Here is a 23,375-nt window from a genome sequence, read left to right on the forward strand (position 1 = left end):
CTTGGTGGCAGCGGGACACTACTTGTGCTTGCCACCTCGCCAGCTTGAACTGCACTTATGGGACTCGCCACGTCACCACGTGTTACTGCAGTGCTGGATGTACGTCCAGGGTGTACTAGGCCGCTGGTGCTTGCCAGTTCACCAGAAGGATGAGCGGCTCTAGTACGTCTCTGCTCCATACGAGTGACCTGCGGTTCCTGCACCTCAACAACAGAATACATACGGGATTGGGCACACCTGTTCTTAGCAGCGGCCTCATCTCCGTCGTCAGAGCTATCTGTCATGGAGCCGCTGTCCTCTACAGGATCGTATTCTGAGCCTGAATCTGACAGATGAGTGACGTCCTCTTCACTATCTGTCATGCTCAGAAACGTGTAGGCCTCTTCACTAGTGTACCTTCGCTTTGCCATTTTGGGCTCTAAATTTAGGGGTACACTAGTGAGACTCACAGGTAAAAAAGCACCTAGCCTGTCAGCGACTGTTTCAAAACGCTACAAAAAAAAACTGTTAGCGATCGCAGGGATCAAGCCTGACTCTGCGAACGCTGCAGTTATGTGTGTTGTGTTTTGTAAGTGACAGTGATCGATCGATACTGCACTTGGGTGGGCTGGGCTGGGCTTGGCGGAGGGGCTAAACGCAGGTGCTAGCGGGTATCTGGGCTGATCCCGCTAACAATGCGTTTTGGGAAACCTAAAATGAAGGCAACGCTAATATAGATCTGATCAGATACTATATTACTAAGGGAGGTGTATGCTTTGCGCGTGGGTGTTAGCGGTACTGGCACTAACCTGACGCTGGGGCGACGCAGGCCTTATCTGACCCTCAAACTTATATCACCCGCCGGGTGATCAGGGGGTTAAACCTTTATTAGGTAATAAATGGCGGGTGCCCTGAAACAAAAAAAAAAATAACTAACCAACCAGCGTCACCTGTAACAGTTATATGGTGATCACTGGTGAAAGGGTTAACTGGGGGGCAATCAGGGGGCTATGCGGTAGTATATGGGGGTCCCTGACGCTATAAAAAGCTGCGGCGAACCTAAATACTTACCTGCCTAACTAGCGTCACCTGTGACACTAATACAGCGATCAGAAAAAAATCGCTTATTAGTGACACTGGCGACGGGGGGTGATCACGGGGTTAAACCTTTATTGGGGGGGTTAGGGGGGCACCCTAGAGCTAAAGGGGGCTAACCCTAACTGCCCTAACAGTTATTACAGTCACAAATGACACCAATGCAAAAAAAAAAATAATAATAAAAAATGCACTTGGTGTCACTGTGACTGGGGGGGCAGGGGTGATTGGGGGGGTGATCAGGGGGGTGAAAAGTGTGCCTGGCGTGTTCTACTGTTAGTGTAGTGTTAGGTGCAACTCACCGATCCTCTCTCCTCCGTGCCGGGACGAAAAAGACCGACACGAGGAGAGATTACATCACTTCCTCTGCCTGTGTTTACAATACAGGAGAGGAAGTGATGTCACCGAGGATTTTCATTCGTCGGGAGCGATCGCGAGGGGGTGGCCATGAATGAATGGCCGTCCCCTCATCCCTGATCTCTCCCGAACGAATGCCGACCGCCGCAGGCACCGGGGGGGGGGCCCGATCGGGCCCCCGACCCGCGGGCAGGCAGGGACTTATATATACGCCAATATGCCTGCCCGTGCCATTCTGCCGATGTATATCGTCGTGCGGCGGTCGGCAAGTGGTTAAGTCTGAGAGGCCGTTAATTAACAGCCTCCCAGAATTCCGCTCTCGCGCGCACTCGAGAGCATCCGTGACCGCCGGGGTCATCTATGGGGATTTTTAAGTAGCGACGTTTGGCGCCATTCCACGAGCGTGTGCAATTTTGAAGGGTGACATGTTAGGTATCTATTTACTCTGCGTAACCATTATCTTTCACATTATGCAAAAACATTGGGCTAACTTTACTGTTTTGTTTTTTAAACACAAAACAGTTTTTTTTTTTTTTTTTTTTTTTTTACACGCTCGAAAAATTGCTGCATAAATACTGTGCGTGATAAAAAGTTGCAACGACCACCATTGTATTCTCTAGGGTCTTTGCTAAAAAAAAAAAAAAACATATATAATGTTTTGGGGTTCTATATAATTTTCTAGCAAATAAATGATGATTTTTACATGTAGGAGAGAAGTGTCAGAATTGTCCTGGGTGCTCCAGAACGCCTGATGGTGCTCCCTGCATGTTGGGCCTCTGTATGTGGCCACGCTGTGTAAAAGTCTCACACATGTGGTATCGGCATACTCGGGAGTAGTAGCAGAATTTGTTTTGGCATGTAATTTGTAGTATGCATATGCTGTGTGTGAGAAATAACCTGATAATATGACAATTTTTTTTATTTTTATTTTTTTCACAAAATCTTTATTTCCCAAAGAATTGTAGGAGAAAAAGACAACTTCAAAAACCTCACCATGCCTCTTACTAAATACATTGGAATGTCTTCTTTCCAAAAAGAGGTCATTTGGGGGGTATTTGTACTTTTCTGGCATGTTAGGGTCTCAAGAAATGAGATAGGCCGCCAGTCCTTCGGGTGTGATCAGTTTTCAGATATTGGCACCATAGCTTGTGGACTCTAACTTTCACAAAAACCAAATAATATACACCGATTTGTACTTATTTTTACCAAAGATATGTAGTAGTATAAATTTTGGCCAAAATGTATGAAGAAAAATTACTAATCTGCTAAATTTTATAACAGAAACAAACACATTCATTTATTTATTTTTTTACAGAATTTTCGGTCTTTTTTCTTTTCATAGCACAAAAAATAAAAAACCCAGCGGCGATTAAATACCACCAAAAGAAAGCTCTATTTGTGTGAAAAAAGGACAAAAATTTCATATGGGTACAGCGTTGCATGACTGAGTAATTGTCATTCAAAATGCGAGAGCACCGAAAGCTGAAAATTGGTCTGGTTATTAAGGGTGTTTAAGTGCCCAGTGGTCAAGTGGTTAAATAAGGCTGGGTACACACTTAGTTCTTTCGTTCAATCCGTACTAACTAAGCAATGTCAGGGCAGCAATCTCCCCCACAAAGCTTAGTGGAGTAGATTGCTGTACCCATCCGACACCCCCCCCCCCCCAACCCCCACCAGAACCCACTGATCAGCGCTGGCAGCCAGTGCTGATAGGCTCCCGATTTTCTAACAAAACCCTTCGATAGAAGCCAGTTGTGAGACCGGCTTCTGTTGGACAGGAAGCTGTACACTCTGTCTAAATGTCAGTCTGTTCCTGCTGAACCCAGTGTATAGGCAGCATATATTAATAAGCAAAAACTGGTATAGAGCAACCAATATGAGACAAAAACAATAATAAGTCCCAATAATGTGAAAATTCCACTGTTGTGTAACTCTAGGTGATAGTTCATAGAATTAATAATTCATATTATCCAGTGGCAACCACCTCTAGCTGCTCCATTCCCATACGGGAGCTGTGACATCAGCATCTAGATTTGTTGGTGATCTCCATGCTTGATCATCCTCTCTCTACTGCCCAATATTTTCATTTTTGTTGCAAGTGCACATTTTAGCTTTAAACTCCCTGCATTTACGTATTATGCGATGTGCTTTCTTTCAGCGTTTACATTTCCTGCACACACATCTGAGTGAAGCACAGTGAACGAGACAAGCCATGCTCGGACGCTGTGGAGTATACTTTCAGTGTTGAGACAGAGTCTGGAGAGTGCGGTGTGGGGACGCTGAGCCTAGGACTGTTGGATTCATCCATCGTGGAGGTTGGGAGACACAGACGATGTGACCAGGCATCGGGCATTTTCCAATTTTATTTTCAATTGGATTGATATCATTTATTATCACTGGGAACGGTGGATAGCACGCTCAGTTGGTGGAATACCAATGGAATAATTTCTGATACACATGGACACTTGTTTATTGAACTCTCCATTAATCAATAGTTGATACACTGCGTTTGTTATAACTTTTCTGCATTTATGAGACAGCGCTATCTATTATATTTTCTTTTTTTTTTTTACCTCTAGCTGGAATGCCTGCTCACCTCCAGATAATGACCCCACTACAGAGTCCCACACGCCTGATATTATGTCTCTCAGAATGCCACGGGGAAAGAAACCCTCCTCCTGGTATCCCTGGACCACGCTGACCTCCTCCAAATTACCTTATATTTCACTTCTCCACCATTGCATTCAACCTAGTCTACCAATCTGATTGGAGCTTACATAAGGCTAAGAACTATCACCATAACCCCACAGTCAAAAGGGGAAACAGTCAAATACCCCAAGGATAAAAGTGCCACATAGATCACTAGGTCTTGGAAAGGGTTTCAAATAGCAAAGCAGGAGAATAAACGTATGGAGCGTACAAGCATTGGTGGGAGTGGTTATTAGTTCACGTCTTTGCTCTACATGTGCATTACACAAGTTCAGTTTAAAGAGCATTCCTGCGTATGCTTTGATCTGCAGTATGTAAAGAATACAAAAAAAAAAAAAAGTACAATAGTATCCTAGCCATTAAGTTCAGATATTGCACTGCAATGTCTGGAACAAGCGCTGGGGGATTCAATTTGTTTTCCATGTTCTATATGTACCTAGAGTTGTCTGTCCTCACTTACACCTATGTTTTATAAATTGAGAAATGTAACTACTAATATAGTTCCATATTTTAAGCTAAGAAAGCATAACGCATCCTAATGGAGTGCAGTGAGATCAAGAGAACTGACAGATGGAAAAATAAAGAATTGCCAAGCCAGGCAGCCCTGTACTAATCAGTGTATATTGTGGTTATGCTGGAATGTACAAGGGGAGGAGTACAGATAGTTAGACATGTTATAATTATTAATGTCTCTACAGGCAGGAAGCTATTAAACAGTTAAATGAAAAAAAATAAAAATAAATAAAAAAAAAAAAACAAACAACAAAGCTTCCTGATCTAAGGTAACAGGCTGCTAGACGAAGAAATGTTAATCGCGATGTGCATAAGTATTGTATGTGTCCTGTTGTAATACGGAGATGGTATGTAGAATGACCACAGGAAGGAGTAGACTGGTGCGTTTGTTTCTTCTAGTAGTGCTGTGGCCAAATACCTGTGGATTTAATAAACCCTCATATGATTCTCCGTACTATTCAGGTTTTCATTTAAATTAATTTCCCTGTTACCTCCTCCAGATCATGCTTACGTTGGAATTAGGCAAATTGCCCAACCACAGAAGACAAAGATTTTAGCAGACACAGAACTGCTTACTGGCAGCCTATAGACAAAAAGTATACTAATGTATGAGCTGAAGTATAAAAAAAAAATGAAAATAAAATATCAGTAATTACTAGGAGGGCCTTCTACAGAACATCTCATGCTATGGTATAATAATAGGCCAGGAAGTACATGTGGCAGACTCAACCACATATGCTTGCAAATGCAAAACCAGGACTGAAGTGATCCAGCTCCAGTGGCCAACACCTTAAGAGTACCTAGGAGGTGACTGGACATATCTTCAGTTACAACAGGCAATGCTCAGATACTTCTTTCCCTCATGATGGAGCGGCCAAGCTTGGGCACTACCACTGGCAGAAATATAACCAAAATAAAGGTAAAATGGTAGAAACTTAAGGGGTTTCTGAGGGTATGCACAGGCCAATCTCCTATTCTGTGAAGTCTCACAGAATGGTTATTAATGAATGCAAATCGTATAGCTTTAACAGATCTTTTTGCTCCCAGAGAAAGCTGGTCATATAATAAGAGAAGGTGAATGAGTCCACACCGAACTACAGATAGTGAAAACCACATTTAAATACGTCATTTGCTGGGTAGCCTAAAGCCGGCCATAGACTGTTCAAATCTCAGACGATTCAGCAGGGGGCGGCCAAGATTTGAACAAAGTATGGGCAGACTGTATGTACTCAAGTTGATCGATCAACATGGGTCCAATCAGCCTGTAGGATTTTAAATGTGATTACTGCTAGTAGCTGTTATAGCCACTAGCAGTAATCACTGTGTAATCCCAGGCAAGGATGCCCCCCCACCCCACTGGAACACAATGGCTCCATGGTAGGGCTTAGGGATTTCCGCCCCCCCCCCCCCAACATCAACAGTGACTGTTGATTGTTTTTTTTCCCCTGTAAACCCATGGTTGCAGGAAAGGAAGAAAAAAAATAAAAACGCTCAGTCTATGGCAGGGCCCAATTTGTGACTTGCAATTCTTTTTGATGACCAAAAACAAAGGGACTGTGAACATCAGGGATTAGTGCTCTTCACATGTAAACTTGTCAGTTGATAGCATACTGGTTCTTAGCCACCTCACTAGTAAATATGCTTTTGTTCTACAATGCTCTTGTCAACTTGTTTTGACAACCTCAATAAAAAAAATAAAAAAAATTTAAAAAAAAGTATGACGCCAACTTAATGGAAAGTAAGAATTTCTACATCCCTACAGGCTCAAACCTAACAAAAAAAGGAAAAAATGATCCTTACCTCAGCCCGATCCAGTGCCAATTCTAAGGTCTGTTGCTGTAAGAAGATAGAATTCTGTATTAGGGGAGTCAATAAATACACTAGTCAGCCATACAATGAACACGGAACATAGAGAATCATTACCATTATGGCCGGGCTGGAGTTTTCAAGTCAGAGGTAAAAGTCACAGCTAATGGATGACCATGGTGATCTGTAGTGGTTAAAGTGCTGTAAATAAAAAATAAATAAAAATGTGAAAAATAATTTCTAAAACAAAAAAAAATTATTGTTACAGTTCTGCTAATACTAGGGCTGGGTCACCGGAGACATGAAGGCAATGCACCGATCCAATTACAGCTGGTAAAAAGGATAGCAGATAAAACATTGATTAAATCTGCTGGCATTCACCTCACCACATTAGCACTGTTGTGCTTTACTGCATACGTTGCAATGCGCTACATCGTACGTGTCTGTTCCCATCTCCCCACTGCTGTGCAATGGGTTATGATAAATAGGACATGCCCTTTATTCTGCATTCTAGTGCATTGGGAAGATTACAGAAGTCAAGGTAGTGTATTAAAGCATATAACATGGTTTGGCTACAAGTATTAACAAGCTTTGGTCAATGTCTGTTAAAGAGCAAGAAAACTCTCCCACTCTGATGCTTCTTTTCATTTAGTCCATTATAATAAGTAATTATCAGACTATAGCCACTGTAATCCAGCCCAAATCACATATTACTTACTGTTTAACCACTTTCAGACCAGACCAATTTGCTGGTCAAAGACCAGACCACTTTTTCCGATTTGGCACTGCGTCGCTTTAACTGACAATTGCGCGGTCATGCGACGTGGCTCCCAAATAAAATTGATGTCCTTTTTTTCCCACAAATAGAGCTTTCTTTTGGTGGCATTTGATGACCCCTGCGGTTTTTATTTTTTGCGCTATAAACAAAAATAGAGCGACAATTTTGGAAAAAACACATTATTTTTTACTTTTTGTTATAATAAATATCCCCCAAAAATATATAAAACAACATTTTTTTCCCTCAGTTTAGGCCGATACGTATTCTTCTACATATTTCTGGTAAAAAAAAAAAATCGCAATAAGCGATTATTGATTGGTTTGCGCAAAAGTTATAGCGTTTACAAAATAGGGATAGTTTTATAGCATTTTTATTAATAATTTTTTACTAGTAATGGCGGCGATCAGCGATTTTTATTGTGACTGCGACATTGTGGGGGACCCATCGGACATTTTTGACACATTTTTGGGACCATTGTCATTTATACACTAATCACTGCTATATAAATGCAGTGATTCCTGTGTAAATGACACTGGCAGTGAAGGGGTTAACCAGTGGGTGGCAGTGTAGGGGTTAAGTGTTCCTAGGGGTGTGTTACTAACTGTGGGGGGGTTGGGCTTTCATTTAGTGAACACTGATCTCTGCTCCAATCACATGGAGCAGAGATCAGCGTCACTAGTTGCTAGGCAGAATGGAGAAATGTTGTTTACAACGGCACTTCTCCATTCAGCCGCTCCGTGAGACGATCGCGGGGATGCCCACGGCGATTGAGTCCGCGGGTCCCGCGACCGGACTCACGGGGGTCCCGACCGGCGCGCTCCCGATGGCAGGGCGGCAAATTTAAAGGGACGTACATGTACGCCCATTTGCCTGCCCGTGCCATTCTGTCGACGTACATCGTCATGCGCTGGTCGGCAAGTGGTTAAAGAAACTTTAAAAAAAAAAATAAAAAAAAAAAAAACTTGTTTCCAGGGTTTAGGCAGCGCCATCTTAAGTATTGTTTTCTGAGTCCACAGTGGAGTATGTTTCCGCCCTTACATGCACTTACTGTACTGTTAACCAAGCCTCCTTCTCAATACAATGTTTCTATGGCAACCCTGCTTCCCTGTTCATAGCTGACTTGTTTTATTTCATATTAATACTTGTGCCGATTATCTAGTGTTTGCCTGTGTCAGTCTGATCAGCTTCAGCTGATAAGACTGCAGTAATGCTGTCTGATGGCCAGGTTTACACTGCATGCGATGTCACATGGTCACATGGGGTGTAGGAGGAAGCTCTGAGTGATTATGAAGTCTCCTGGGATTTCAGTGGTGTGCCGTAGGAAGTCCTGATAATAGACAGACAAGTACACAGAGTGTGCCGTAAATCAGGGGAGATCTGGGCATGCTCAGGGACGTCATTCTAAAGAACAAAAAGGATTACAACAATACTAAGCAAGTAAAGCGATCTACAAGCAGTGTTCATTAGGGTTTTTTATGCTGATTTACATGGGACAAAGTCGTGGGGGAGAGTTTACAACCACTTTAACTTATCCACTCCAAATTCAAAAATGCATTGAAAAACATGTGTCAATGCATAAAGGAAACGCATGCGACGCAAGAACAACCTTCCCAATGCTACAACAAAAAACCTCACCTCTGCACGCACACAGATCTAAATAGACCTTATGTTTTGGGTCGATTGGCCTGTAGAATTTTGTTCTAAGAAGAATGTAAGTTATGACTTCTAACCTCTCCTTGACCTGCAAATTCTAAATTCACCATCTCCATATTTTTACAATGACTTAAAAGTGAAAACTTTAAAGATGGGGTCAACATTGGCAGCCTCCTCATTTCTCTTTGCATTGGTTTCCTTTAAGAGGGGACCAAGCAATGCAAAAGGCACTTATGCCCAAGGCCTTGCCTCACACAGGGCATTTCAAACGCCACTTTTAGGAGACACTTTCTTTTTCTGCATCTAAACGCCCCTCAAATGTTAGCCTATGTGGCCATGCACACATTTACAGGTGTTTAGAGGCAGGGTCATGTAAATGTTTCTAAACTCATAACAACACTAGGTGCGTTAAAGCGTTACTAAACCCACAACAATAAAATCAGTCTGTATACGCAGTAAAGCATGCTTGTTACACTCACTGTGTAACCTAGGGGGTTAATCTTCTGCATAGTGTAAAAAGACTGTTTGATCCTGTCTTCTCTGATCCTCCCCTTCTTTTAGTGCTCCCAATCCATCAGAGCCTTGGGGGCACTCTGCACATGCTCAGTTTTGTTTGTATTGCTAGAGATTTATTTATAATGGGAGTGTGCATGTGATCAGCACAGGGCCAATCAGCACTGCCCAGACAAAGTCAGGGGTCCTGTAGACTCATAGGGCAGTCAGAGGAGAATGAAAATTCCTCCTATAAGCTTTAACTAGACACAGATTGAAATCATAAAAGACTGCTATATACTGCTGATGAGAAAAGGTATTTAGTAGTTTATATTTATTAAAATAATTGCATTTCCATGTTCTGTGGCAGACCAGATATAGTGAATGCAGGGTCCTGGGTTTAGTAACACCAACTAATTTCAATGGCCAGAAAAAAAGATTATTCTTCTGGACAAGGAAACAAATTAATGCCCAAGCACTTGATGCACCTAAAATACATCTAAATGCATTTACAAGGAAAAAAACAAAAACAAAACACAGCTTTAGGTATGTTTTTTGATGCGGCTTTTCTCCTGCCAGGAGAAAGGTGTTCAGTAGAGCTGGGTAAACATCCAGTGTGCATTAGGTCTTCACATACTGGAGTTCTCTCTGACACCGATAAACTTAAGCCAGCCACAGATGGTTCGAATCTCGCCCAAGTCATCGATCAATCAAATTGGGTACAAGCAGCCTGTCAGAATTTTCATGCGATTATTGCCAGTGGCTATAGCCCATGCAATAATCACCGTGTGTTCTTCCAGCTGGGATAGCTCCCCCGCCAGGAGAACACAATGGCTCCGCTATTGATGTGGGAACCGAGCAATTTTCTTTCCTGCAACCCCTGGTCCATCCTGCCCATTTATTATTTAAATGGATATCGGCTAGTTGAAAGAGACTTTTTCTGGCCTCATGCAATGTGAAGATAATGGGCAGTTGCTACTAGTCTAAAATTATGTAACGCAAAACATCACTTGCAATATTTCCAACAAGATACTAATGTGTCTAAAATAAAAAGGTTTTCAAAAACAGTATTTATATATAAAAGTGACATAGCCTACCCAATGGAAGATAACTATAACAAGCCAAGAAGCACGCAGCCCTATTGTTACAATATTACATCTTTGGTACAAAAAAAAAAAAAAAAAAAAAACCCAGTACAATCACATTTTAAGGGAAACTATTTTTGCTGCTTTTATGCAAGTTTATGCTTTGCTATATTTTATGGTTGTATACTATATAGATTTGCAGATTCTCCCTTGTGTGGCGATCTTATATATGCTTAAAATGTACACAAGTGTCACTGCAAAATGACTGGACATATCAAATCAAACCAATAATAGGATAACCCACCTAGAGACAGCACTGGTTTAAATTGGTCTGTGCAGACTGATGAATTTGCATTGAATGTGTACCCAACAATTATACACACATAAATATAAAAGAATACAGATTCCCTTTAAATAAAAAATACATAATGAAGTCATGTAGGCCAATTAAAACGTGGGCAACGTCACCTCTGACAAAGAGGCCCAGCTGTTCACAAACCCAAGGCAAGTTGGAGAAGCAATCGCAAATGGATTTGATTGATCTGCAGTTCTATGTAATATGGACCATCTTATAAAAGATACAGGTAATAGAATCTCTAATGTACTTCCAAGGGTGGCTAATTACAGATTTGACATGTTACAAAGAGATAAGTAGACCCCTATTATGGTGGCTTGGTGTTTGTGTTCAACGTTGCAGAAAATTGTATCTCCCAAAGGGCTCTACAAGCGGAACAATGGAGGCTGAAAAGTGGAATAGGTCTTCAAAAGTCTCAATCTTTCCTTCTCTGGAGTTCACAAGTTCAGCAGCCAAAGTGATCGCCGTTTACATATATGTGTGCGGGACTAGCACACGCGGTCGCATTTGTGCAAGGGGACAGGTGGACCAATTTTTTATTTAAATAAAAATGTATTACACAGTCTCTTTCATTTTTCTTTAATCATCCACTTCATTGCTGTCACAAGGGATGAACACCATGCTTTGTGATAGCATAGGCCATGATAGGTCCTTCAATGCAGCCAATTTAGACACAGATCGGTTCGATTGGCAGCTTCACTGGTCAGTAAACACAAAGCCAAATTCGATCTTCTGATAATCTGTTAGTAAAAAGCTTTCGAGAGCCAATCAGGACAGTTCATGCAAAGATATCTGAAGGGACAACCACATTCTGCCACCTGTAAAAGTAACCCAGCGGCTCTTTAGCCATTTGGATTACTTTTACCGGCTTCAGAAAATCGGTGGCTGAAAAAAAAAATATATATATATCACCCTTTCTATGCAGTGATGTACCAGTACAACGCTGGACAGGAAGCGGTTAAACATCAGAAAGTGAAAGTAAAACAAAAATTTACCGTGCTGTCCATATATCACATATAATATGTGTGCAAAAATGCCATGTATAGAGTCCACAAACAAGAGTTGGAGTGATCACAACTACACAATCACTTGTTTGTGGACTCTATACGTGGCATTTTTGCACTTCTACTATATGTGATGTATAGTAAGTGCTGTCAATTTTTGTTTTAATTTGCAGTTCTATGATGCTTTATGGTCCACCTTGTAAAAGTAGCACATGTAAGGCTCCGTTCATCAATTCTGCCCAAAATGGCAAATGTGCATTTTGCCCACGATTTCAAAATGCACAACTGCAAAACACAGGTTTGAGTGCTATTATTTTCAACGGCACCTAAAACACAGTGCAGCGTTGCCACGACCGTTGATAAGCAAATCACATTACGTGAAGCTCATCACCCAAAAAGGCGCAGGAGCTTCTTTTGGGCTTCAAGGAATGCGATTTGCCGCTTGCCAAAATTGCACCGCAGTTTAGGTGCCATTAAAAATGATGGCACCTGAACCTGCGTTTTTGTGATTGTAATGCATTAGGAGATTTCAGGCAGCATTGCAACAATGCTGCCCGAGATTCCCAAAACATCAACTGTGAAGCCTATTAGAATCTCTCATTTATATATAGGAGGTGGCTAACTACAGATTTGATATCATGTTACAAAGCGATAAGAAGATCCCCATTATGATGGCTTGGCATTGATGTTCAACTTTGCAGTAAGCAGTGCCTCTCAAAAAGGCTCTACAAGTGGGACAATGGAGAACATACAGTATCCCACAAAAGTGAGTACACCCCTCACATTTTATATCTTTTCATGTGACAACACTAAAGAAATGACACTTTGCTACAATGTAAAGTAGTGCGTGTACAGCTTGTATAACAGTGTCAATTTGCTGTCCCCTCAAAATACCGTATTTATTGGCGTATAACACAGTTTAGGAGGGAATTTTAAGCAAAAAAAAACCCCTTACATTTAAATGCCCATCAATGCAGCCTTATCAGTGTCCATCTGCAGCCTTGTCCATCTGCAGCCTTGTCAGTGTCATATGCAGGTTTGTCATGTAGCCTTGTCCATCGTTGTACCCTTGTCAGTGTCAATTGCAGCCTTGTCAGTTTTATTTGCAGCTTTTTTTTTTTTTTTTTTAAATGGCACCGCCGAGATACAGAGCCAAATGTCCTATGTATCTCGGCGGTGCTCGGTAGTTCTTGGCCGCCTTCGGCCGTTCTTGTTGGCTTTTGCCCGCTCTTGGCCGTAAGCTGACGAGAACAGCCGAAAGCCACAGAGAACGGCTGAAAGCCACCCAGATGCTCAAAACGGTGGAGGATCGGCGTATAACACGCACCTGCGATTTTCCCCTGATTATTAGGGGGGAAAAAGTGCGTGTTATACGCCGATAAATACGGTAACTCAATACAGTCATTAATGTCTAAACCGCTGGCAACAAAAGTGAGTACACACCTACGTGAAAATGTCCAAATTGGACACAAATTGGCCATTTTTCCTCCCCGATGTCATGTGACTGTGTTACAAGGTCTCGGGTGTGAATGGTGTGTTAAATTTGGCGTTATCGCTTTCACACTCTACATCATAGGATGCATTATGGTGAAAAAACATGAGGGTTTACAACCCCTCTAAGACAGTCCTGGAAAATAATGGTGGCCACCAATTTAGCCTAAACTGAGGGGAAAGGAAACTTGTTTTCACAAAAGAACATGTAGAATGACATATTATAGTACACTAAATTTCACAATTCATAGGCAATGTAATGATGGCTTAAAGTGGACCTTTTGTCACTTCAGGTTGGCCCCTTTTGCAGGTACAGTATAGCTATGCAAAACATTAAAAATAAGTGGCTATACTGTTTAAATTCCAGTAATACACTGCATCACCCTGCCCCGCACATACATTTCAATCACTAACTCACGTTTAGCTGTGTTTCGTTTACAGGCGTTTTTCATTTTTGGCTATGTAGAAAAAAAATAAAATGAACGCTTCTAAAACGCAAACGCGGCAAAATGCTACTGCATGCGGCATTTAAGCACAGCAAAAAGGTTTTAAATGGACGTTAAATCGCTCAGGAGAGGTTGTAAAAACGTTCCGTGTACATGAAGCCTTACAATGAAAAACGACTGTAAATGAAACGCTGCTAAACGCAAGTTACCGCGTTTACAAGCTTTTCAAATGCCTCTGAACATCTGTTGGAACCCATTTTTTTGCATTTCAAAAAATGCTTCTAAACTCAACTGCCTAGAAACTACTATAAATGAACCTGTGTACATGTAGTGATAAGATAACAGAGGAGAGTTCAGCTGAAAAACGCCCAACTCCTCCTAAACGTCCGTTTACCAGCCAGCAGCAGTGTACATGAGTGATAATAAAGTGATTAAAGTGATAATAAAAAGGTAGTTAAAAAAAATAAAAATGCATGTTATACCCATTTGCTTTGTGCAATGGTTTTACACAGAGCAGCCCCGTACTTCTCGGGTCCCTCTCCAGCGCTTCTGGCTCCTCCATTTCTCGGAGTGCCCACATCGCAAGTCGCTTGCAATCTATGTACTCCCGAGCTCGCCCCCTCCTCACTGGCTTTAATTGACAGCAGTGGAAGCCAATAGCTGCCGCTGCTGTCTCTCAGCCAATGAGAAGTCAGAGACCTGGGAGAGCAGCCATTCTTGTGCACATGGCTGGATCACAACTGGGCAAGTATTAGGGGGGCTGCTGGGGAAGCTGCATACTGAGGTTTTTTTTACCTTCATGCATAGGTCTGGGGTCCCTCGCTGGTGCTCAAGGACCCCCCTCTTGAGCAAGTACCCCCAGGAAAAAACAAATTCAATGGGGGCACGCGTGCGTGCCAGCTCCTGAGCTGCCCGGTCTGCTGACACAGACCAGATGACTCGACCCACCCATCGATCCCTCGTCACAGCATTTTATTGACAGCAGCAGGAGCGAACGGCTATCGCTGCTATCAATCTGCCCAAAGAGGAGGGAGACAGAAAAGAGAGCCGTTGCTTCTGTGCACATTGCTGAATTGAATTGGGCTCAGGTAAGAAACCGGGGGGGGGGGGGGGGGGGGCTGGGGTGTAGTGCCTGCTGGGCTCCTGCAGCAGAGAAGGTTTTTTACCTTAATGCATATAATGCATTAAAGCGTTTGTAACCCTAAAAATTAAATAAAAAATAAGATCCTGTTCCTTTAAAGTGTGAATAACAGCAGAGTGCTTGTGCTGTGCAATTCTTCTCTTGCTAACTTGCAATAAACCTGGTTGATCCTGCCAGTTCCTCTGTCCCCCTGCTGACCACAATAATAATGGCTGCTGAGCCCTGACTACTGTGGTCAGCCTAGGGCTGGGGGAAAAAAAAAAAAATCCATTTTAATCTTGAATCGACTTGCGAGTTCAAATTGATTCATATTTGAAGAAAATCAATTTTTTCGATTTTTTCCCCCTTCAGTTTCCGTAGCAGAGGGCGTGTCCACAGGGCCGTCGCGACAGGACAGGCAAAGCAAGCGGCTTTGCAGAGCGCACATAGGACATGGGAGGCTGTATTCCCGATCTAGCCAGCAGTGAGGGTGGGGCCCAGGAGCTCCAATGACTCCGCCCCATGTAGCCTGTATATGCTCAGAAAAGAACTGCTGTAGTTAGAGCAGTGATCGAAGTGGGCACATCAATGGAGATCTCTATACTGGCTGTGGAATACAGAGGTCCGGGGGCGGGGCCAGAAGATCCACTGACGTGCCCACTCCGATCACTGCTCTAACTACAGCCGCTCTGTTCCGAGTGGAGCTCCTGACCCCTCTCTGCTAGCTAGCGCGCGAATACAGCCTCCTGTGTCCTCTGTGCAGTGCACTCTGCAAAGCTATCATCGGGCCCCAATTTACAGGTAATCTCGTGCAGTATGTCCGCAGTCTCTGATAATCTCGTGCAGTATGTCCGCAGTCTCTGATAATCTCGTGCAGTATGTCCGCAGTCTCTGATAATCTCGTGCAGTATGTCCGCAGTCTCTGATAATCTCGTGCAGTATGTCCGCAGTCTCTGATAATCTCGTGCAGTATGTCCGCAGTCTCTGATAATCTCGTGCAGTATGTCCGCAGTCTCTGATAATCTCGTGCAGTATGTCCGCAGTCTCTGATAATCTCGTGCAGTATGTCCGCAGTCTCTGATAATCTCGTGCAGTACGTCAGCAGTCTCTGACCCTTTCCTGTAGTATGTGTATTAATGTGCCGCTTTACTTGCTCAATGACTTTTCAGTTAGAGAAAGGGTTTGCCTTTGCAATTGTGTTTGTCAATGCACTTTAATATCATTTAAAAAAAATCATTTTGAATCGTAAAGGGAGTTTTTTTTTGGGGGGGGGGGGCTGGTTGAGTCAGTCTACATGCCTCCATCTTCCACAGCTTTCGTCTCTCCTCTGACAGTCTCTCCCCACCTCCCTGTACATTTCAATGTATCTAATGCATTAACAAAAGGTGTATGGGTTTGTTAGCAATGAAAAAGGCGTTTCTGACACCACAGCTGTGCAAACAACAGCCCCCCCCCCCCCGCGCGCTTATCACCATAGATCGGGGCCGACCAGCACAGGGGGATCACGGCTGCAGTGTCAGAAACGGTATTTCGCCTTTTCTTTCCTAACAAACACATACAATTTTGTTAATGGCTGCATATCTGCCTTAGATACATGTAAAGTCACATAGTGTCTTTACATACACTTTAAAAAGGTAAAAAAAACCTTGGAAGCTTTAGAACCACTTTAAAGTAGATCTGAATGGACATGTAACTTTTTGCCATCTTGGAATATTTGTGCCTAAGCGGTTCCCCTAATAATGTACATTTGGTCTTCAACTCCTCCTGAAAAACAACAACACATTCCCTGACATGTGAGGCCGCGTACACACGCGCGGACTGTTGGCCCAACTTTGTCCGTCTAACAGTTTGAGCGAACAGTCCGCTCAAACTTAGCATGGACGGACATGGCCACACACGACGGACGAACAGTTTGCTGAAACCGTGCGCGATGACGTGAACGGCACGTACGACGGGACGAAAAATACGACGTCCTATACACTGCAATGCAACCTTCCGACGTGGAAATCCTTTCTGAGCATGCGCGAGACTTAGTTGGCCGAACAAGCCTACACACGAGCGAACAGTCCGCTGAAACCTTGTTTCAGCGGACAGTTTTTCGGAATTTCCGTAAGACCTTGTTCGGCCAACTGTCCGCTGAAACTGTCCGCTGAAGCCCCACACACGAGCGGACTGTCCGCCCAAACACTGTTCAGCGGACAAGGTTGGGCGAACAGTCCGCGCGTGTGTACGCGGCCTGACTGTGCCTATGCACTCCTGTACCTTGAAGAGATAAAGGCAGGACATGCATGAAGGTAAAAAAAAAATGTCCAAGCAATTGTATCACCCTTTACAACCACTTTGAGGCTCTGAGTTCCAAGCAGCAGTGCCTTAAAGTGGTTGTAAACCCTTACAAACCACTTTGAACTACAGGTAAGCCTAGATTAAGGCTTACTTGTGTAGGTCCAAGAAATATCTCATAAACCTACACGGTTTAGGAGATATTTACAAAAAGACAGGTGCGCAGGCGCACTGGGCATGCCGCTGCTAACAGTGATATGCCGCTAGTGGCGGCTCTCGTGCGCATGCACAGGAGTGACTCCGGCGCTGTGAGTGGGCGGATCAGCGATACCCAGAAGAAGATAGACGCTTCGTGCTACAGCGGTGACATCGCTGGCTCCTGTGTCAGGTAAGTGACACATAATGCGATGCCTAGTAGCCCATTATGCTTTACTTCCTCTTTAAATGACGTAGGATCATCTACACTGCTGCCTCTGCTCTTTTGAGCGATGGGTAGCCCTGTCAACTGAGTCGAAAGGAAAATTGATGGCCGAACTATTGCATCCTATCTGATGTAGTCAGACAACTAAGGGTGCTGCTGCTGTCTGAATACAATAGCTGGCACCTCGCACCAAGCAACAGTTTCAGGTATTGTGATACAACCCTGTTATAGATGGACATTCTAGCTTTAAGAAGTGTAAGGATGTAAGATAGACCATCTCTCAACATAAAGCCAGAGACGTAAAGCAGGATGGCTAACCAGTCCTTGAGACAGCCAATTCAGACATTCCGTATGGGCCCACGGACTGTCCATTTGACGAGTTCAATGTGAACTCCATTATGAAAAAGGGGTCTGGACTGTCAGTATCAGGCCATTTAAATGGAAGAGTTATGCCCCAGTAATGTTAGAGGACTGTCGCTAGTGTGGCCCGAAGAGGAGCTACCTTGCGCTTTTGATCTGCCATCTTGCAAGCTAGTGATGGAAATCTCTTTGGGTACTCACAGTCCTCTTATAGAACAGGAAGGGTCATTGCAGTCCACGACCATTGAACTAATAAGCCTTACGCTCCATAGAGTTGGGCTTTATGGCAGAGTGGCCAGAAGAAAGCCATCACTTTCAGCAAAAAACAAAATGGCACATTTTGAGTTTGCGAAAAGGCATGTGGGAGACTCCCAAAATGTATGGAAGAAAGTGCTCTGGCCTAGCGAGACTAAAATTGAACTTTTTGGCCATCAAAGAAAATGTTTTGTCTGGCACAAACCCAACACATTACCCAAAGAACACCATCCCCACAGTGAAACATGGTGGTGGCAGCATCATGCTGTGGGCATGTTTTTCAGCAGTTGGGAGCTCCTCTTTTACCTCCTCCCACCAACCGTATATAGAAATAACAGCAGACAGAATCTCCCCTCAGTCTGGGGCGACATCATATAATGTCGCCCTAGTGTCACAGCTCTCGTGTGCGCAGTGTCCCTAGTAAGCGGCGCAACCCTGATCTCGGTAAAGAGCCAATGACGCGGCTCTTTACCCATGTAATCAGCTGTGTCCAATCACATGTAAATGCAGAAGTGCTCTGTATCGGCTCTCCTCACCACACAATGACAGTGTGAGGAGAGGAGAGCCGATCATCAGCATCTCCTCACAGGGGAGACCTGTACAGATAATCAGTTTTCCCTGATTACAGTGCAGCCACCAGTGCCCAGCAAGCGATGCCAGTCTGTGCCCATCAGTGACACCAGTGCTGCCTTTTAGAGCCTGCTCATCAGTGCCACCCAATGGGTGCCCATCAGTCTTGCTTCATTAGCACACATCAGTGAAGGAGAAAAATTACTTATTTGAAAAATTTTCTGACATTCTGAAAGAACTTTTTTTTTTTTTTTTTTTTAACTTTTGGTCTCTTATCTTTTTTTTTTTTTTTTTAGCAAAAAATAAAAAACCCAGTGGTGATTAAATACCGTTTAAAGAAAGCGCTATTTGTGCAAAAAAAATGATACCAATTTATTTTGGTTGCAGTATTGCATGACCACGTACTTGTAATTCAATGTGTGACAGCTGAAAATTGGCCTGGGCAAGAAGGGGGTAAAAGTGCCCAGCATTGAAGCAGTTAAAGATAAAAGTAAAAAAAGAAAAACGGGCATTTAGAAGGCAGTGCTCCACCACATCATAGACAAGCAGTACTGCTTGAAGTCTGAAAGAAGCCCTATAGGTAGGGAACCAAACTGGGCATATTTGTAATGGGTTGGTGATAATCCACTGCTTGGGTCTCAGTATGGAAATAATTGCTGTTATTTGGGTTCTCAGGAAAAAAAAAAAAAAAGTTTAAAGTTGGACTTTAGGGTAAAACTGAAAATGAGCAAACGGGCATGTAAAAAAACAAAGAAAAAAACAAAAAAAAAAAAAAAATGTAAACAAGCCAGCATTCCAGCACTCAAAGGACTGTCACCAATCAAGTAACTGTGGAATCTACTACTTCTAGTGAAATGCTTCAGCAATGCAGCCCTCAGACAGGGGAATCCAAAACAAGACTACAAATAAATAATAAAAAAAAAAAAAAAAAACTCACACACATAGGAGGATGCAAAAATCGAATACAGTGAAACCAAAAAGCCAAATGGATACTCACAGAAAATGAAAGTAATAAGCAGGACCACATATCCAATCATCAAACAGTGTGACCTGACTGGTACATAGCAGTGTTGGTAACTAACGCATTTTGGGGACACATGCCCTTCCCCAGAGATTGGCGGAAAGGATGCGCCCCTGAAACGTGTCAGTTAACCAACACTGCTATGTACCAATCAAGTCACTCGATGCCACACTGGTTAATGATTATGTTGCCACGCTCATTATTTCTGTCTTCTGTGAGTATCCATTTGGCTTTTCGGTTTCTTTGTATTGGGTAATGCATTAGGCATTTGCGTGTATGTGTGGTTTTTCTTGAGGGGTGTACAGACACTGTGGCGAAAATTACACCCCATGTTGCCTTTAGCAGGCAGTGCCATGTCTGAATGTGACCCATTCAAGTGAAGGGGCGGTGCCAAAACCTCCCTGCAACCTTGTGTAATGCATACGACTGCAGCATGCATTTCATGGTTAACGCTGCGGACCGCCAGATAAACGCCTTGCTCTTTAGCAGATGCGCAGGGGGCCCCAATAATTCTTAATGGCACCCCCACGAATTGACAGCTGCGACTCAATTTCAGGCAGGCTAAACCGCATGATGCCCCAGCACCATGCAATTCGGTGCGGGGAAATTGCTAAACGGGGGTGGGGACTTCTTTTTCTGTGTTTCTCACAAATTGGACTGCCAGGAAAGATGGCGCTCCGACAATGAACAATACAACACAGGACGAGGGTGAAAGGCCATATACTTAGGAGACTGTTCATTTAAGGACTAAGAAGGGCCCTATGTAGGCCTATACTGTGCTACCCCTCCCGTATAGAGTTAAAATCATATTTATTTATTTTTTTGCTAGAAAATTACTTAGAACCCCCAAAACATACAAATATATATATATATATATATATATATATATATATACATACATACATACATACATACACACACACACACCCCCTAGAGAATAAAATGGTAGTTGCTGCAATATTCTATGTCACACTGTATTTGTGCAACGGTCTTTCAAATGCAATTTTATTTCCCCCAGAAAAAATTACTTTAACCGCTTCCCAACCGCCTCACGCAGTTATTATTATTATTCACGATTTATATAGCAATTTATATTTACAATGTATAGGGGGGGGGGGGGGGGACAACACAATTTCAGTACAATACAAAAGGTACAGGACTGCGGCAGAAGGGCAAGTACAGGCAGATTAACGTACCTGTATGTTGCCCTTTAAGAGGAGTCTCGCAGGCGCACCCACCTGGAGCCCCGTGATCGCGGGTCCCGCGGACCCAATATCTGTGGGGATACCCACAATTGTCTCATAGAAAGGAAGAACGGGGAGATGCTAATGTAAAACAAGCATCTCCCCATTCTGCCTTGTGACACTGATCAGCGCTCCCTGTAATCGGAAGCGCTGATCAGTGACGTGTCACACACAGACCCTCCCCCCACAGTTAGAATCCCTCCCTAGGACACATTTAACCCCTACAGCGCCACCTAGTGGTTAATCCCTTCCCTGCCAGTGACATTTTTACAGTAATCAATGCAATATTTTAGCATTGATCATGGTCCCAAAAATGTGTCAAAATTGTCCGATGTGTCCGCCATAATGTCGCAGTCCTGATAAAAAAAAAAAATATAATAATAATAATAATAATCTCTCTCTCTCTCAATAAAACTGCCCCCTATTTTGTAGACGCTAAAACTTTTGCCAAAAATATGAAGAATAATACGTATCGACCTAAATTGAGGAAAAAAAAAAAAATTATTTTAAATATTTTTTGGGTATATTTATCATAGCAAAAAATAAAAACCACAGAGTTGATCAAAATACCACCAAAAGAAAGCTGTATTTGCGGGGAAAAAAAAAAAGGAAGTCAATTTTGTTTGGGAGCCACGTCGCACGACCACGCAATTATCAGTTAAAGCGACGCAGTGCCGAATCGCAAAAAGTGCTCTGGTCAGGAAGGGGGGTAAATTCTTCTGGGGCTGAAGTGGTTAATAAATTAAAAAAAATAAATCTAACCAGTAAAGTTAGCCCAATTTTTTTGTATAATGTGAATGATTTTACGTTGTGAGAATTGTGATCTTTTTATCCTTATATAGCTTCTCATTTTGGCCAGAATCGTGCAGCTCTACAGTATATGCGTGCAATGATTCTATCACGTGTTCTTGCTTTGCTTTTACATCACCACACGTGTGATTGATCCTTATTACATGTACCTATAAATATTTTCCTATTAACTAATTTGGTGGCGTTGCCGTAATAAATCCCACTTTAGGGGGCATTTTCTTTTTCTCGCAAATAGGGCGCCCCATTGAAATGGCTGGGCTGCCGTACCCACGATGTGCGCCAATGCACTCGCACGTATGTGAACCAGGCCTAAGGACTCGTTCACGCTGGGTGGTAGTAAAAATAGGTGGTTGAGCCACAACTTTACTCAATCACAATGGTGGACAGACATGGTCGTACTCGTACCGGGGCAGAAATGACACCTCATGCCACATATAATACCACCGCCAAAAGGGGGGGGGGGGGGCTGTAATACATGCGTATGCGGCATGCTTTCCATGGTTAAACCAGGAGGTGACATACAGCCCTCTGAAAAGTATGTCAATGTGGATCACTTTTCAGAGAGCTGCAAGTGTGAACGACCCCTCAGCGCGATAACGCTGCTGATTATGTTCCAACGCTGAGCAGCAGGTCACGTTTAAAGAAAAAAACATTGTCGTTAGTGACCGCATAGAGAAATGTTATCATTTTTTGAGCGACAAATCGCTGCCACAATACAAGAGGGTGATCGTGGGGGACAATCGCTCCCCCCCAGTGTCCTATCATTTCCAATGTATAGTGTGTGTCCCCCTTAGATATGCACACAGGACAATGCTGGGGGTGCACAGTGCTCCCTGTACTGTACATACAATAGGAAGCTGGGGACACCTCTGGATGTAAACAATGGCCCGGATAGGCCGCACCCCCAGCACCGAACCTTCCCGAACACCCTGGACCCAGGTTACCTTCTCCCGGGGAGCAGCCGAGCCGAATCCCTGAGCCGAGAGATCCCGGGGCAGCCAGGCAGAGGCGGAACAGGCGACGACAAGACACAACAAAGACTACATTTCCATACAGGCCTTGCGGCGCCTCTATTCAAGTCTAGTCAGCTTTATTCACAATGGCCGCGGACAGTCTGACTGGAGGAGAAGATTCAATGTATAAAGGAGGAGGCGGGGAGCTGATATTATGCCTCCCTTCCTATATGAGACCCATAGACTGGCACAGTACACACACATTACTCAGCACTCGCATTTTACCTTGTATTTTCCTGGCCATTGGAGAAGCTGGTTATTGATCTCTATGCATTCTGTGATTTTAAAGTAGAACTAAAAGTGTCACTAAAGGCAAAACTTTTTTTTTTCGTTTTGGAAACAGTAATAGAGGATTATGATCTCATTTTTTGGGGGGATTTTTTTTGTCCCATAGGGGATATTTTCCTTTACTTCCTATCCCATAACCAAACAGAACTGAAAGGGAAGGAAATCCTGGGGTGTCACCAGGAATAGTGACCCCAATTGAAGAGCTCCCCTCTATTAGGCCTGGTGCACAC

General features: G+C 43.3%; 1 protein-coding gene across 8 annotated transcripts in view; it reads right to left on the bottom strand.

Annotated features, from left to right (window-relative positions):
* Nucleotides 1–22,952, bottom strand: part of SUPT20H (SPT20 homolog, SAGA complex component) — a 155,709-nt gene extending 132,757 nt beyond the window's left edge. For all 8 annotated transcript variants that reach the window (XM_077484157.1, XM_077484162.1, XM_077484159.1 and 5 more), the window contains exons 1-3: nt 22,789–22,952; nt 6,577–6,660; nt 6,454–6,489 (exon numbers count right to left, since the gene is read on the bottom strand). In XM_077484157.1, coding sequence (XP_077340283.1) covers nt 6,454–6,489; nt 6,577–6,579 — 39 coding nt within the window. In that variant the 5' untranslated portion in view covers nt 6,580–6,660; nt 22,789–22,952. The remainder of the gene's footprint in view (nt 1–6,453; nt 6,490–6,576; nt 6,661–22,788) is intronic.
* Nucleotides 22,953–23,375: the final 423 nt, after the last annotated feature.

This window comes from Lithobates pipiens, unplaced genomic scaffold, assembly GCF_037356315.1.
Source record: "Lithobates pipiens isolate NorthernLeopardFrog02 unplaced genomic scaffold, aLitPip1_a1.2 Scaffold_16, whole genome shotgun sequence".
NCBI lineage: Eukaryota > Metazoa > Chordata > Amphibia > Anura > Ranidae > Lithobates > Lithobates pipiens.